Source organism: Hippocampus zosterae, chromosome 7 (genome assembly GCF_025434085.1).
Source record: "Hippocampus zosterae strain Florida chromosome 7, ASM2543408v3, whole genome shotgun sequence".
Lineage (NCBI taxonomy): Eukaryota > Metazoa > Chordata > Actinopteri > Syngnathiformes > Syngnathidae > Hippocampus > Hippocampus zosterae.
The window spans coordinates 21,501,548-21,518,891 of NC_067457.1; the positions used below are offsets into that span (position 1 = coordinate 21,501,548).

Genomic DNA, 17,344 nt, shown 5'->3' on the forward strand with positions numbered 1-17,344 from the left:
ATATTACCTTACCAAATGTAAGACAAAAGTGCCATTTTAAATATGGACAGAACAGGTGCATATGTATGTTTTGGGTTGTTTGTTTTTGTTTGTTTTGTTTTTTAAACCAATGTCCAGTGTTTTGATATATTTCATGTTCAATGAATGATATAGCCTTCAACAAAAAAAGGTTTGAATGTTCAAAATATATACCGTATTGGCCCCAATATACGTTTTTTAAAGTTTTTTGCATTGAAGTAAGACTGAAAAAGTGGGGGTCGTCTTATATTCGGGGTCTAGACATTATACCCATTCACGACGCTAGGTGGCGCCAGATAGCATTGAAGCGAATACAAGTGAACCCTTGTAACGAAGAATAAAAATGAAAATAGCGGTAGCATGAAGAAGAAAAATAAAAAATGGCGGTAAGAAAGAAAAGAGAAGAAAATAATATAAGAGATAATAGAAAATGGAGAAACGTAACGACAATCTGGAGAAAAGTCGGTCGAAGATCGGCCAGGTTAACCGGCAGCTGAGGAGAAGTTACGATGTCATTTACATTTCAAAAACCAGAAGCCATTCATTTATGAATGTGATTGCACTTTAGTTGACATATTTCAATGTTCCGATATATTTGAATGATGCAAAATAACATGCTTTTTCTCTCAAATATATTGTTAGAATCGTTTGTTTCAAATGCTCTGTAATTATTTTCTGCATAAAAATTAATTTGTTGTTCAAAAAGTGTCTTTTTTCAAACTTGAGTCTTGAAAAAGAGGGGGTCGTCTTATAATCAGGGCCATCTTACATTCGGGTCACATGAAAATGACTATTCAAGGATGGCACAAAACTACCGAACAGCAAACCAACATTGAGTGCCAAAATTCAATTTGTGAATTTTGTTTTTCCACCAAAAATCTCAACTCGCTCAAAATGTTGATATTCATTCACGTACTATGTTTTTCCTGCACTTTGTGCAAAATCCCCTAATGAATAGGCCTAATCGCATTGTTGTATAAGAAGAAAAAAGACAATCGAAAATAGATGGATAGTGTCCAACAGGTTTTCAAATTATGTAATTCCCAACATGTACGCATATGACTGGAAAAAAAAAGTGTTTTCTGCCATTTTAACCACCCTCCTTCAAATCCATAGGCTCTAGCCATTAATGGATAGATGCTAATGTATTCACATTGAGTGCAAGCACGAAAGCACCTGAAAAAAAATTAAAAATAAATTAAAGATGAACACCTAATAGGACCTTGTATTGATGTTTCCCCCTCTCGTGTAATTTCCACGCACAGATCATCCAGGATCGTGTTTTGGAGCACAGTTCCAGGAGCACCCTGATGTGGAACACTCACCCCGGGGGGCTCTTTGCTCTGCCACAGTACTCGAGCTACCTCGGAGACTTCCCCTTCTTCTATGCCACCTTTGGTCAGTAAGAAGCATTTTGGATCGTATCGATGCAATTCACCACAGCATGAAGGTAGCATATTTTCCGCACTATTAGGCGCACCTAAAAGCGTTCCGTTGGCACGTGCATTCGCCAACACGCACTCAGGCGACTACTTTACATTATGAAAAGACGATAATACCACCATTGTTAACTACTGGAGCCAAGCAAGACTTCTAAGGATATTTAGACCCTTGTGGATGCATTGCGCAACCGCAGCCGCTATTGTAGCCTTATATATAAAAACAAATTTTAAATCGGCCATTATAATCCGCAGCGCCTTATAGTGCGTAAAATACGGTACACTTACTGTCCAAATCATTAGGTACACCGATGCAGTAAGATGAGATCCAATGCAACATTGTTCCATTGCATGAGCTATTTCATTCATCTTTGACATTTTATCCCATTGTTAGAGTGTGTGCACAATGTGGTCAGTGAATTTAGTTTCCGCGGCCCGTTGACAACTGAGGATTTGGACCTTGTCGGAGCGGCGGAAATATATGGGCTTTCTTCTTGATCCACTGGCCCCGTCGAGCGTAGCGAGTTGAGGGAACGGGCCTCTGACGGATGGTTGTGTTTGTCCTGCTGACTCACTGCCCTCTCCATCATCGCTTTTGAGTCAGCACTTGCCGCCGCTGTGCTCGACTAGCGGCGAGTTATTTCCCCCCCCCCACACACACACACAACGCCGCGTCTACGCGCCCCAAGAACGGCTCCGAACCCCCCTGCTTTCCTCACTCGATCATTCCTCCAAGCACACGCTCACACATTCGTCAATACTGTTTGACAAGGGGGCCTGAACACGATTGTGCATTAAAGCAGACGCAAACGATATTACCGTTGGAGAGTTGTTCAACTAAGTTTTTGCTGTGATTTCAAAAGCTTCCAACAGATGACAAGAGCCGTATCCCTAAATTATTATTATTATCGAACAATTACAAAACGCCAGTTGGCTTTCATTGTGGTCCTCAGATATTTTCGGGATTTCCTGAACTGAACCTTCATCTCCGTAACCACAAACTGGTCAAGCTTGACCGTGTGCAAAAAAAAACTGCCAAGGCAAGCAGTACTGGTGCGGTTATTAAAAGGCTTCATCTGACTAAATCAAACCGGCTGGCTATGATGCAGTAATCATTCGGCTGGCAAGATTGTGCTGATTCTGTAATGTGCCGGATGGGATAAAAGCCAGAAAAATCAAGTGAGTGCCGAGTACGGCATCCAAGAATGAGAACAGCCTTCACTTCTGTCTTCCCGCTCCAGTTTTTGTCCTGCGGACCGGAGCTCTGATGACTGTTTTTCCACTCAATCCCCGGCAGATGACTCAAGTGTTGTTTATCAGTCTCTCCGCTCAGAATACGAAGACTCGCTTTGAAATGACACCAATAGCTCACGGTTTGGGCCACCACGTTTTTCTGGATTTACCAAATTTGTTCATGAATTCTCCGTGCCCACTCCTGGTATGTTTCAGGTATTAAACCGTCTCCGAAGTTCACGGCCGTCATCCACGCCGTCTCCAATCTGGTGTCCCAGTCGCAACCCATCCTCAAGCTGCTGGTGGCGGTGGCTAAGTCCCAGTACTGTGCACAGGTGAAACATATGTCGACTTGTGTGTGCGTGCGATTTGGTGGGCGTGTATGTGTTTGTGTGTTAACGCTGATGGATTGAACCTGAACGGCGCTATTTGTCTCCATGGCAGCCAAGCTGCCTTCACCACGGCATCATGTATTGATTTCTGGGTTCGCGCCTTACCAGCGTGGGAAATGAAATAGAATTTGCTCCCCGATGGCTGTGTGTGGTGTTGTTGTTTTTTTTCGGGGCGTGGGGGGGTGCAAGTCTCTCACAGAAAGTGACTTTGGGCGTGGAAGGGTTTCAGTGAGAGCGTGTAGATGCAAGCTGGTTCGTAGCGAGAACAGCTGTCTTGTCGATGTGGTATATGCAACAAACACGTGTCCACAACTGGGGTGTTGTCAATGGAAATTTTAAAAATCAATGCCTGTCTTTACAAAGGTTTTGATTGGCAATGTCATAGAGAAAATCAAAACAACGTAAAAATTGGACTTAACAGGCGCTACAGTCCAAGTGGACGATTTTTAGTGTGCGGTTTTTGAATTTTGTTGTTCATTTCCTTCATGAAAAGTGGTGACGGCTCGCAAAATAAGTGAGTCATCATAACAGTTTATAACCAATGAACTCAGAAATTCTACAGGGAGCCAGTGAAAGGAGGCCAGTGTTGTAGTGATGTGCACTCTGCGTTTAGGAGGTGAGAAGCAGCATTTTGGACCAACTGGAGACGTTTGGTGGAGGACTGACTGACTCCAAACTTACGTGCTTTATTATAATCCATCCAAGATGTAATGAAGGCAGTTATTACTGTTACAGTCCAATTTAAAATCACCATTGTTGGCTTTAGATAAGGCACCAGTGGGGGCCACATCAACGCATGGACTGCCAATGGGACGAATCTCTCTAACTTCTTTTCGCTCAAGTTCAAGATGTCGAGCCATCCATGCTTTTGATTTCCTCCTGACAGGACAAAAGTGGCCTTACGGAGAAAGTGTCGGTTTTGCTTAGCGGAACATAGATCTGACCGACATCCGCAGCGCAGTGGAAGGAAATCTTCTTCTTCCTAAATCGTAAACCCGTTGCATGCGGAATGGAGGGCCATATACACAGCCCACTACTGCCGGCGTATGAGTAGATGAGGACATAAATAAATGACTGGAGGAGAGGGACTGGGAATAACACTAAGGGTAAAAAGTAATCTAAATTTGATGCGGGGGCGGGAAAAAAAAAATCTTCTGAACACGCTCCGGCAGTTTTTGACACGGTGAACCTCCTGCTGTGTATGAGAAGACAGATTTCTTGCAGGCTTGATACCAATTCACCAACAGTTTTTGTTCCCTGCAGTCATTGCTGTAGACACACACACACACACATCGTCAGTCTTGCATCCACAATCACACCATCAGCACCCCGAGAGAGCCTGTGAGCTGGCGAAGATGCCATCTGTCCTCCAAATAGAGCCGAAATAGAACCCTGTAAGATACAATACAATACAATACAATACATGCTGATTTATATAGCGCTTTCACAACAGCGGCAGCTGTAACAAAGCGCTTTACAAAACAGTTAACATAAGGTAAAATAATAAACACAACACATAACATAAAACACAGACAGTCGTGCAGTCCTAACCACTTTTCCGTCACACGCTTTGTTGTTTGAAGCGGTTTGAGATGAAAGAGGAGAGAATCAAAGTGTCCTTTAACCAGTGGATCAGAGACGTCATGCTCAAAATGTGCACACGTCGGCTACAAGCTAAGTTTCAAAGTCAACAAGAAGCTGTAGCATCCATTGACGAAAAAAGAGATTGGTTAACTTCTCCTGTCCCAATGAAATCCATTTCAATTCCAAGCGGCGACTCACGGTTCCAAATATGCATCTGCGCTCTTCGCCAACGCTCCTCTCTCCTCATCCTCAACTTCAGCGGCCATCCATCCAGCCGCACCAACGCCAACTGTCCAACAGCGCTGACATAGCCACTGAACAAATCGGGGTTGTGAAAAATGCTGCCCATTACTGGCGCAAAAAACACAAGCGCCCCAGGTCTGTCCAGCACCGACAGTCAATGGCGCCGACATTCCTCCCAATCAAAATCTGTGCTGGTACAGGCGTGCTGCCGAGAAGGCGCAACCACCAAGCACAGATACTGCTCCTTTGACGAATGTCGTGGCCAAAAAGCGCTGAAAACAGTCCATATCAGGTCCACACAATGAAACAACAAACAACATGTGACAAAACAAAAGACAAAAACAGCAAAAAAGAACAAAAAAGCAAGGCTCTTGAAGAGCACTTGCCGAAGGCTGCCTACTCGGGCGCCATCTTGGGAAAAAAAAAAAAAAAAAAAAAGATCCGATTTACGTGTTTGTGTGCTAAGAAGATATTTGATAACGGTTATCTTGAGAGATCAGGGTTGGGCTTGGCCTCATCAAGAATGCATGTTTGTTTTCATCAACATGGGCAACACTGGTAATCTGTACAGTAGCATAGAGCACTATGCCAAAAATTTTGGGCTGCACTAGTTCTGTTTATTTTATTTTATTTTTTTTTCCACCACACATTTGACGGCCATCATTTTGACCGAGCAGCCGAGATTCAGATACGGCACCGTCTTGTGGCATGTCGAAGTGGGGGAGCGAGTGGGGCTTCATCTATTCAAGCCATAGCCCCGTCTAATTGAATAGCAGTGCTTTGCCTTCATCTAAATTGTCCCTAGGTGTGAGTGTGAGTGCGAATGGTTGTTCGTTTCTGTGTGCCCTGCGATTGGCTGGCAACCGATTCAGGGTGTCCCCCGCCTACTGCCCAAAGACAGCTGGGATAGGCTCCAGCACCCCCCGCGACCCTAGTGAGGATCAAGCGGCTCGGAAGATGAATGAATGATGAATGAATGCCTTCATCTTGTGGCATCAAAAAAATTTCCAGAGAGGATGTCCTTGGAATGTCATTGTTTCAAAATCTGAACAGCAATACCTGCAAAAAAAGTATTAATAACAATAATAATAATAATAAGCAAGGCACCTCAACCCACAAACACTTTTCATGAATGACGTAGCAGTTACACCAACCGACAACATTCTTTTTTAAATCGTCGCACATCATTTGTGTGGATGGCAATATTAAAAGTAGTTATTGTCATATTTTAATGAGCATGTGTTGTTTGCATAAAGTTACCGTTGAATGATTTTTCTATCATGACGGAAATGGTGACGAAAAACATGCCAATGTAGTGAAATCTCCAGTTGGCCTTTTTTTTTTTGTCAGCAAGAATTTCATAATCCATGTTTGGAGTGGAACATTAGTAAATGCCAGTTTGAGTCCAAAATAAAAAACACGTTTAAAGATAAGAGGCCGAGCTATGAGGATGTACCGCTGTGGGTCAGGCAGCAATCACATACTTCATATTTCCCATCAAGCGTAAATGAAAGTCTTGCTGTCTATACCGAGCGACAGGAAAGGGTTAACTTTACGTTTACGTGACCCCATGACTTAAGAAAGTAATTTCCTCATGCGCAAAAATCCTTCCGTGTACATGGTGGAGCTGTGGGAGGTTGCATGTCACGAATAAAGTCAGGTCAAGCTTTGGATGAAGTTGGACAAACCATTCTAATGCCATCATTGGAAATCATTTTATCATCACTTTTGTTTTCCCTTCTGGCTCTTTAACATTCAACCAGGAACTAATAAATTCACATTTGGTTTGTGCGGGGCAGGAAAATCTAATGCTGCCTTTTTTTTTTTTTTTTTAAACACTACTCCGAGCCCTTTTTTTTAACCCTTTGTGGGACTGGGGTTACTACAGTGGGCGATTTATGGTGTTATCAGGTTACAGGTTGCATGAAAGAGTTAAGAGCATGCGATTTCTTTGTTTCCTCCAGATTATTGTGCTGTGGAACTGCGACAAGCCCCTCCCCGCCAAGCACCGCTGGCCCGCCACCTCTGTACCCGTCATCGTCATCGAAGGGGAGAACAAGGTGAGCCCTCTATTCTTTTGTCCCCCCCACCCCACACCCACACAATTCTCACACCATTACGTGACTGTATCGTGCATTTTATGCAGTTGGAGAGTCTTCTGGGAGCTAATGAATTTCCATTTGGAGAGTTTGGGACAGTTTTAATTGACGCTCTGTAATGGGTAAAATAGAGTGCATAATGTTGGGGGAGGGGGGGAATAAATATCTTGTTTGTGAGGAAAAAAGAGTCAATATGGTGTTGCACTAATCCAATCTCAAGTAAGAGGAGGTGGTTGTCACATCCACATCAGTCATCTTGCGGTTGAGCGGCTTTATGGTTTTACCCTCCCACCCGTCCCAGCCCCCCCGTGGCTCCCGAGTGGCGTCGTCCCAGTCTGTCACTCAACCTGGGAAAGTGCGTGTCGCTTTTTGGCTGACATATAGACAGAATTGTATACAGGGTGTGTATATAATGTGTGTTTGTGTGTGTGATGGCGCAACCTGTGCTTTGCTGTGGTTGCAGCTGGTTGTGTTTACTGTGCGGGTCCCAAAGCGGTTCACCACAGAGGGAGAGAGACAACATATTTCCCCTGGCGTAATCCTCGCTAAATCTTCCACTCTCTTCCCGAAACGATTTATTCCTGCTTGGATCGCTTTTGGTGGGCCAAGCGCGCTGGACTCTTAATGGCTTGCACGTCTGGCCCCCGACAGTTCTGAGGCTTGGGATGGGATCCGATTCTCGGCTGCATCATTGAATGCGCAGAAGAAAAAAAAAATGCTGAGCCAGTGACTTTGTCATTGTTTAAGATTGCATAGGAGAGCGCCAGCGGAGTTTGCGGCTAGTCGCTAGCAGCTAGCGGCGAGTGCCTGGTGGTCTCGCGACAGCTGTTGGACTGCTCTTTAAATCATCATAATTCATTTGTTTCAAGGCAATAGTGACAGCGGTTCCAACCGGTCCAATTCCGGATGGCGATATGGCCCAACATAATGGCCCTTGGTATCGACAAACTATTCTGTTTATTAAATATTCCATGAAGACAATATTAACCAAATTTTGACCAGTACTGGCTCAGTACTGGTTTTACTGCAAAAAAAAATCACAATATAACTTAAGCTAAAAAAAAAAAAACATTTAAATCTACATTTTTTGTTAACGAAATAAAAGTGAAAGTTCTTTCGGGATAAGAAAAAGCTAGCAAAATAAATGAATAAATAAATTACAGTTCTGTGCCGCGTTTTCTCCAAATGACTGTTGGCCAGCTGTTACAAAAAGCTATCAGGCCTTTAACTTCATATTTATGTCGGTAACGATTGTTCCCCTCCCCGCGGCAACAAGCAGACTTGAGCTGCGCCTCCAAAAAAAAAAAAAAAAAATGGAGTGAAAACAAATTTGTGTGCTAACGTTTGTCTGTGTTTCCTCTCTGCGGCCTCAAGTCCGCTTAACTCATTCAGTACCGGCCAATTCTAGACCAAGTCTGAAAAGACGTCTAAAAACGTCTTTGGGAGTGAATGAGTTCATGGCCAGGAGCGTTTGACCCTTTTCTGCACCAAGAATGATACCCTGTAACCTGGTCACATAAGCCACGCAACGGTGGTCCTTTTTTCACCTCCCCCCTCCCCCTCCTGCTCCTGCTGTGCTTTGGAGAGGAGGCGAAGCGCTCGGAGGCAGATTCCTGCTGTAAGGGCTCACATTCCAGGAGAGCACCGGGAAGCCCCGGGCTAGTATGTCGCACATCTAATGTTACAAACCACCTGGGCTTTGGAAACACTCGCCTCTCATCCTCTCTCTTTTTTTTCCTTTGTTATCCCGCCACTCTTTCGGTCTCGTTGTTACTACACACACACGCACGCGCGCACACTCCTCCCGTCCTACTCGTCCTCTCAACTTCGTCTCGAGAAGTGGCGATCTTGGAGAGGGGCGACGGCTTTGTTTTCCTTCGCTTATCGTGCCCCGCGGGCGATTGCGGGCGTAATGATGACACAAAGCGAAGGTCTCGTTAGAAGCGAGTGGGAGGGAAAACGCTTCTCCTGGCATCGTAGTTTGTCCGCGACGAACAAAAGTAACAAAGCAAAGTGCACAAAGCCTTGCTCTTTTTCTTCATGCGCTTTCACGCTCTCTCAGGGGCCAATGACGAAGCCCTGTAGAAAGCAAGGTCGCTTCTTCCAAAGCGCGACGGGCCATTTCTCGCCGCCAGGTGTTTTTAGAAGAAATAAGGTCAACCCACATTGAACTGCGAGTGCTTTTCAGAGCAGAAGGTGTTTAAAGACCACGCACGGCGTGTCATCACAATGCTCCTCAGGTTAGCTTGAAATTATGTTTAAGTGTGTGCGTGCGTGTGCCCATCACAGCTTCGCATGTCGGAGCTGTCTCTTGTTTGCGTGGGAGGTTGTCCACGCACATGCACACACACACACACACACACACACACACACACACACACACTGCTGCTCTCCCATCTGGGTGCCTTTCACCATAGCAGATCTAAACCACCTACGAGCCTCCATCACTGACAATCTACACTTCTCTCTTTCGCTCTTGCTCTTTGTCGAGATAGATAAATAAAAATGTATATTTCATGATAAGAGCGGCTGGCTGTATTATAAGGAAGCCGTATATCTTGTTTGTTACATTACATTGGATGTCAATGTAAGTGTGTAGGTGTACCTAATAATTTGGCTGAAGAAAATATGTTGTTTCCAACAGTGGCGGGCGGGGTAATATCAGCTTGCTCCAAAACGTTGGCGCACTTGACTCAGGTCGCGTATCGGGTTGCGTCACTTTTTATGCGTTGATCGATCCTGAACAGAAAAATGAGCATGGACAGATAATAGGAGCCTGTATTAGTTCTCCATCATCGGTGTTCACGGCAAGCAGCTTGCAAGACAGCCAAAAGATCCAGTTAGTGATGTCACGGCTTGTGTCCGCTCGATTCGATTTGGGATGAGATGTATAGGCGGAGGTACTGAAGGTGAAGGGGGCATGCGCAGACGTGGTTGACCTTTTTCTCAATCGCTGCTTGGATCGTGTGATAATTTCAGTCATCCCGGGGAATGTTTCCGACGGGCTTTAATGGGTTCATCTGCAGCAACGTGGTTTGACTGCGCTTTGCTCCATGTCTCGCCCCGCAGGTGATGAGCAGCCGCTTCCTCCCGTATGAGGCCATCGTGACCGACGCCATCCTCAGCTTGGATGAAGACACGGTGTTGTCCACCACAGAGGTATGTTGATGTCAGACAAAAGACAGCACAAGGACTGAGTGGCGAGCAGGGAAGGGTGGGGGTGGGGTGGGGTGGGGTGGGGGACGGCGCAGAAAGCAAAAGCATCCGCCTTCGTCGAGAGCCAAGCAAGAAGTAGTAAGGCATTTTTTTGTCGAAAAAAACCCGACCATTTCTCGGAAGGCGTTTTTAGCCCTAAAACAAAAACAACCACATATAGTAAGGCCTTTTTAACATAAAAAAACGACCATGTATAGTAAGGCATTTTTCGCCCAAAAATAAATGACCATGTATAGTAAGGCATTTTTAGCGCAAAAAAATAACTTTGTATAGTAAGGCGTTTTTAGCCGACAAAAAACTACCTTGTATAGGAAGGCGTTTTTAGCCCCCAAAAAACCGACCATGTATAGTAAGGCGTTTTTAGCCGAAAAAAAACGACCATGTATAGTAAGGCGTTTTTCGCCCAAAAACGACATAGTATAGTAAGGTGTTTTTTAGCTCGAAAATAACGACCATGTATAGTGAGGTGTTTTTAGCCCAAAAAAACCGACATAGTATAATAAGGTGCTTTTAGCCCGAAAAAACCCAACATAGTATAGTAAGGCGTGTTTAGGCCGAAAAATACGATATTGTATTGTAAGGCGTTTTTAGCTCAAAAAAACGACATTGTATATAGTAAGGCGTTTTTAGCTCGAAAAAAACGATCCTGTATAGTAAGGCATTTTTAGCCCGAAAAAAACGGCATAGTATAGTAAGGCATTTTCAGCCCCAAAAATCCGACATAGGATAGTCAAGCGTTTTTAGCTCGACAATAACGACCATGTAAAGTAAGGTGCTTTTAGCCTGAAAAAAACGGCATAGTATATATAGTAAGGCGTGTTTAGCCCGGAAAAAATGACATAGTATATAGTAAGGCGTTTTTAGCTCGAAAAAAACGACCATGTATTGTAAGGCGATTTTAGCCCGAAAAAAACGGCATAGTATATATACTAAGGCATTTTCAGCCCCAAAAAAACGACATAGGATAGTCAGGCGTTTTTAGCTCGAAAAAAATGACCATGTATAGTAAGGCGTTTTTAACCCCCCAAAAAACGACCATGTATAGTAAGGCGTTTTTAGCCGAAAAAAACGACCATGTATGGTAATGCTTGTTTTGCCCGAAAAAAACGACCATGTATAGGAAGGCGTTTTTTGCCGAAAAAAATGACCATGTATAGGAAGGCGTTTTTAGCTCGAAAATAACGACCATGTGTAGTAAGGCATTTTTAGCCCCAAAAAAACGACCATGTATAGTAAGGCGTTTTTAGCCCGAAAAAAAAACAATATAGTATAGTAAGGCGTTTTTAGCTCGAAAAAAACGACCATATATAGTAAGGCGTTTTTAGCCCCCAAAAAAACTATATAGTATAATAAGGCATTTTTAGCTCTAAAAAAACGACATAGTATATAGTAAAGCGTTTTTAGCTCGAAAAAAACGACATAGTATAGTAAGGCGTTTTTAGCCGACAAAAAACTACCATGTATAGGAAGGCGTTTTTAGCCCCCAAAAAAACGACCATGTATAGTGAGGCGTTTTTAGCTCGAAAAAACGGCATAGTATAGTAAGACGTGTTTAGCCCGAAAAAAACGACAGTATAGTAAAGTTTTTAGCCCGAAAAAAACGACATAGTATAGTAAGGCGTTTTTAGCCGAAAAAAACGACCATGTATTGTAAGGCGTTTTTAGCCTGAAAAAAAAATGACATAGTTTAGTAAGGCGTTTTTAGCTCGAAAAAAATGACAGTATAGTCAGCCAATTTTAGCTATAAAAAAAACAACCATGTATAGTAAGCCATTTTTAGACGAAAAAAAACAACCATGTATAGCAAGGCGTTTTTGGCCTGAAAAAAATGACATAGTATAGTAAGGTGCTTTTAGCCTGAAAAAAACGACATAGTAAGGCGTTTTTAGCTTGTGTGAATTTGGTTGAGAAATACATTGAACTATGGGGAAGGAAAAAAACGTTTCCACTTCATTGCAATGAAATAGTTGATTATCGGCACTTGTTTGCATTCAAATGTTATTATCCGTGTCCAGGTGGATTTTGCCTTCACCGTGTGGCAGAGTTTTCCCGAGCGAATCGTCGGCTATCCGGCACGCAGCCACTTCTGGGACGGCAACAAGGAGCGCTGGGGTTACACCTCCAAGTGGACCAATGACTACTCGATGGTGCTGACGGGCGCCGCCATCTACCACAGGTGCGGCGCGCCGCAATTTTATTCCCTAGGGTCACTTTGCTCCCATCTCAAAAAAGAATCCGTCGTTGTCCCTGAAGCACATATTACACCGCCACGGTTTCGACGTTATTGCTTCCATGTCTGAGTATGGCTTCACCGAGCTCTGGTCATAAATCTGGAAGGCAGGCAAACAGCCTTCCTGGAAGTTGCCGAAACAGCCGCCGTCCCACGTCATTGAATCCACAACCTGGAAAAAATGTCGTGGGCTGAAATAGAGTGACAAGACGCTAGTTTTAATTACGATATCAATAGAGAGCCGATAAAAATGATGACAATGTTTTTCTTCTCATCTCTCTCAGCTTTATTGCACTGGTGGGAAAAAAACAACCGCATCGTTGACAAGTGCTGGTCGTCTGCAGGCCGGTGACACGTGATCAAGTCAAATGTCAAATGAGGGCTTTTTCGAAACAAGTCATTGTTTACCCAGTCAAAACTTGCAAAGTAGGGCCGTAAAACTGCACTGTCTCATACTCTCGTCGTCCTGAAGCGGAGCAAGGGATGCAAAACAGCTCACGGTAGACATAAATAAAACACACAAGCAGAATTTGTTGCGTCTTTATTGTCTCATATTGTTAACGCCATTGCTCATTTCATTTGCACACCGCTCGGATTTGTCAATATTTTCAGCATCATTTTCACATCATTTGCATAATTTAATTTAAGCTTATTTCCCTTTCCCCCGTCACCCTTTTTTTTGCTTGCTTTGTCTTTAGTGCGCCTTTATTGAACCAAGCACGGCAGGGGTGTCAAATCCATTTTTATCACGGGCCGCATTATGATTTCCTCAGAGGACCATTACGGCGGCGAAAATCTTATGAATCTATAATCACCTCAGTGTTTTATTACATATACCAATATTGCCCTTGCATTTCATTGTTATGAATAGTTTGGAAAAGAGGGATAACGTAAACAGTCTTCGGTGTCTGTTGCAAAGGCGTTGAGTGATACAAAAGCTCACGGGTGAGACGCCGTTGTGCCACGTCTTGCAGGTATTACCACTACCTGTACACCAACTACCTGCCCTCGGGTTTGAAGAGTATGGTGGACACGCTGGCCAACTGTGAGGACATCCTGATGAACTTCCTGGTCTCGGCCGTCACCAAGCTCCCACCGATTAAGGTCACCCAGAAGAAACAGTACAAGGAGACCATGATGGGACAGGTGAGGCTGCAGCACTTCTCCCATATTTGGTTTGGTGTCACTTCGAACGTGTCGGGCTTATATGGTCGTTTCGGGTGGGACCAACTTACTTTTCATTGTTTTTTAAAAAATGGCTTGCTATAATACATGCGCATTTTAAAAAAAACAAAAGCCGAATCATAGTTGTCGTTTTTTGTGCTTAAAAACGCCTGACTATACATGGTCGTTTTTTTTCAGCTAAAAACGCCTTACTATACAAAGTTGTTGGGGTTTTTTTGGACTAAAAACGCCTTACTATACATGGTCGTTTTTGTTTTTCGTTGAAAAATGCCTTATGGTAGTTTTTTTGGGGGGGGGCTAAAAACGCCTTACTATACATGGACGTATATTTTTCGGCTAAAAACCCTTTGCTACACATGGTCGGGTTTTTTTCAGCTAAAAATGCCTTACTATACAAAGTTGGGGGTTTTTTGTGCTAAAAACGCCTTACTATACATGGTAGTTTTTGTTTTCGTTGAAAAATGCCTTATGGTCGTTTTTTTGGGGGGGGGGGCTAAAAACGCCTTACTATATATACATGGTTGTTTTTTAAGGGCTAAAAACGCCTTACTATACATGGTCGTTTTTTTCAGGCTAAAAACACGTTTCTATACATGGTCGTTTTTTTTTCGGCTAAAAACGCCTTACTATACATGGTTGTTTTTTTCGTCTCAAAACGCCTTACTATACATGGTCGTTTTTTTTCGTCTCAAAACGCCTTACTATACATGGTCGTTTTTTAAAGCAAAAAACGCCTTAATATACATGGTTGTTTTTTAAGGGCTAAAAACGCCTTACTATACATGGTCGTTTTTTAAGGGCTAAAAATGCCTTATTATACATGGTCGTTTTTGTCGGCTAAAAACACCTTACTATACATGGTCGTTTTTTTCCGGCTAAAAACACCTTTCTATACATGGTCGGTTTTTTTCGGCTAAAAACGCCTTACTATACATGGTTGTTTTTTTCGTCTCGAAACGCCTTACTATACATGGTTGTTTTTTTCGTCTCAAAACGCCTTACCATGGTCGTTTTTTTCGTCTCAAAACGCCTTACTATACATGGTCGTTTTTTTAAGCAAAAAACGCCTTACTATATATGGTTGTTTTTTTAGGCTACAAAAGCCTTACTATACATGGTCGTTTTTTTCGACAAAAAACGCCTTAATATACATGGTTGTTTTTTAAGGGCTAAAAACGCCTTACTATACATGGTCGTTTTTTAAGGGCTAAAAATGCCTTATTATACATGGTCGTTTTTGTCGGCTAAAAACACCTTACTATACATGGTCGTTTTTTTTCGGCGAGAAACGCCTTACTATACATGGTCGTTTTTTTCGGCTAAAAATGCCTTACTATACATGGTCGTTTTTTTCCGCCAGAAACGCCTTCCGATACATGGGCTTTTTTTTCGGCTAAAAACACCTTACTATACATGGTCGTTCTTTTTCGGCCCAAAACGCCTTACTATACATGGTCGTTTTTTTCGGCTAAAAGCGCCTTACTATACATGGTCGTTTTTTTCGGCTAAAAATGCCTTACTATACATGGTCGTTTTTTTAAGCAAAAAACGCCTTACTATATATGGTTGTTTTTTTAGGCTACAAAAGCCTTACTATACATGGTCGTTTTTTTCGACAAAAAACGCCTTAATATACATGGTTGTTTTTTAAGGGCTAAAAACGCCTTACTATACATGGTCGTTTTTTAAGGGCTAAAAATGCCTTATTATACATGGTCGTTTTTGTCGGCTAAAAACACCTTACTATACATGGTCGTTTTTTTTCGGCGAGAAACGCCTTACTATACATGGTCGTTTTTTTCGGCTAAAAATGCCTTACTATACATGGTCGTTTTTTTCCGCCAGAAACGCCTTCCGATACATGGGCTTTTTTTTCGGCTAAAAACACCTTACTATACATGGTCGTTCTTTTTCGGCCCAAAACGCCTTACTATACATGGTCGTTTTTTTCGGCTAAAAGCGCCTTACTATACATGGTCGTTTTTTTCGGCTAAAAATGCCTTACTATACATGGTCGTTTTTTTCCGCGAGAACGCCTTACGATACATGGGCTTTTTTTTCGGCTAAAAACACCTTACTATACATGGTCGTTTTTTTTTCGGCGAGAAACGCCTTACTCTACATGGTCGTTTTTTTTCGGCTAAAAATGGCTTACTATACATATGGTCCTTTTTTTCGGCTAAAAACACCTTACGATAGATGGTCGTTTTTTCCGGCTAAAAACGCCTTACTATACATGGTTGTTTTTTTCGGCTAAAAACGCCTTCCTATACATGGTCATTTTTGGGGGGTGAAAAGGCCTTACTAGACATGGTCGTTGTTTTCGGCTACAAACGCCTTACATGGTCGTTATTTTCGAGCTAAAAACGCCTTACTATACTATGTCGTTTTATCTATGTTGTTTTTTTTCGGGCTAAAAACGTCTTACTATACATGGTCGGGTTTTTTTCGGGCGAAAAACGCCTTACTATAAAAACGCCTTACTCTACATAGTCGTTTTTTTTTTCGATTAAAAACGCCTTACTATACATGGTAGTTTTTTTTCAACAAAAAACGCCTTACTATAATGGTCTTTTTTTCGGGCTAACAACGCCTTAGTATACATGTATACTATACATTAGTATACTATGTGGTTTTTTTCGGGCTAAAAACGCCTTACTATACATGGTCGTTTTTTTCGGGCTAAAAACGCCTTACTATACAGGGTCGTTTTTTTCGGGCTAAAAACGCCTTACTATACATGGTCGGTTTTTTTCGGGCTAAAAACGCCTTACTATACTGTCGTTTTTTTTTTAGCTAAAAATGCCTTACTATACAGGGTAATTTTTTTTTAGCTAAAAACGCCTGACTATACACGGTCAGTTTTTTTCAGTTAAAAAACGCCTTACTATACTTGGACATTAAAAAATAAAAAACTTACTACAGTGCACTCCGCTTAATAGAACACCGGTTAATAGAGTAATCCGCTTAATAGAGCAAAAGGCTCTGGAACAGATTTGCCTAATGCAATTTCCTATAAAGATACTCCGCTTAGTAGAACAGATCTCCGCTTAATAGAACAGGCCGTAAGCAATGAACATTGTAAACTAGTGGTTTTCGAAGTGTAGCTATCGCGATACTGTACCACTATCGCGAGAAAACGCGGTAGTTCTAGCCGTATACAGTAACAGGTAGTACGCGTCACTCCACACAGACACACGCACGTCACAATGGCTTCAACTTCATTCAAGAGACGAGAGAGAGACGAAGTGTAGCTATCGCGATACTGTACCACTATCGCGAGAAAACGCGGTAGTTCTAGCCATATACAGTAACAGGTAGCACGCGTCACTCCACACATAGACACACGCACGTCACAATGGCTTCAACTTCATTCAAGAGACGAGGGCTATCACCTGCGGATAAGAAGGACATACTCAGACGATACGATGCATTGCCGGATTCTCAGAAGGTACGCCCGCGGTTTCCAGGACTTCCCTCTTATCCAGCGCATTGAGAGGGAAGTCAACCGCAAAATTACGGACTCCTGTTTCCAGACAAAAGTAACGAAATTTTTCTCGTGATTTGAGATGTTTTGCTGAAGTTGATTAAAGTTGTTGTTTGATTAAAGATATGGACGTCCACAGTCGAAATATCTCTTCTAACTCGTCAGCAGGGGTTTTTCTGTGTGCATAACTTGGTCGTCGACGTGTCTGAAGGTGTACC

General features: G+C 42.7%; 1 protein-coding gene and 1 long non-coding RNA gene across 2 annotated transcripts in view; both read left to right on the forward strand.

Moving 5' to 3' along the window:
- The window catches only part of ext1b (exostosin glycosyltransferase 1b), an 84,593-nt gene that overhangs the window by 63,423 nt on the left and 3,826 nt on the right, over positions 1–17,344 (forward strand). The window contains exons 5-10 of the mRNA XM_052071547.1: positions 1,284–1,416; positions 2,907–3,025; positions 6,874–6,969; positions 10,078–10,167; positions 12,240–12,400; positions 13,429–13,600. Of these exons, the coding sequence (XP_051927507.1) occupies positions 1,284–1,416; positions 2,907–3,025; positions 6,874–6,969; positions 10,078–10,167; positions 12,240–12,400; positions 13,429–13,600 (771 nt within the window). The remainder of the gene's footprint in view (positions 1–1,283; positions 1,417–2,906; positions 3,026–6,873; positions 6,970–10,077; positions 10,168–12,239; positions 12,401–13,428; positions 13,601–17,344) is intronic.
- Positions 6,997–8,139, forward strand: LOC127604486 (uncharacterized). Its single transcript, XR_007963340.1, has 2 exons — positions 6,997–7,204; positions 7,238–8,139. It is a non-coding gene; the product is annotated as an uncharacterized LOC127604486 (long non-coding RNA).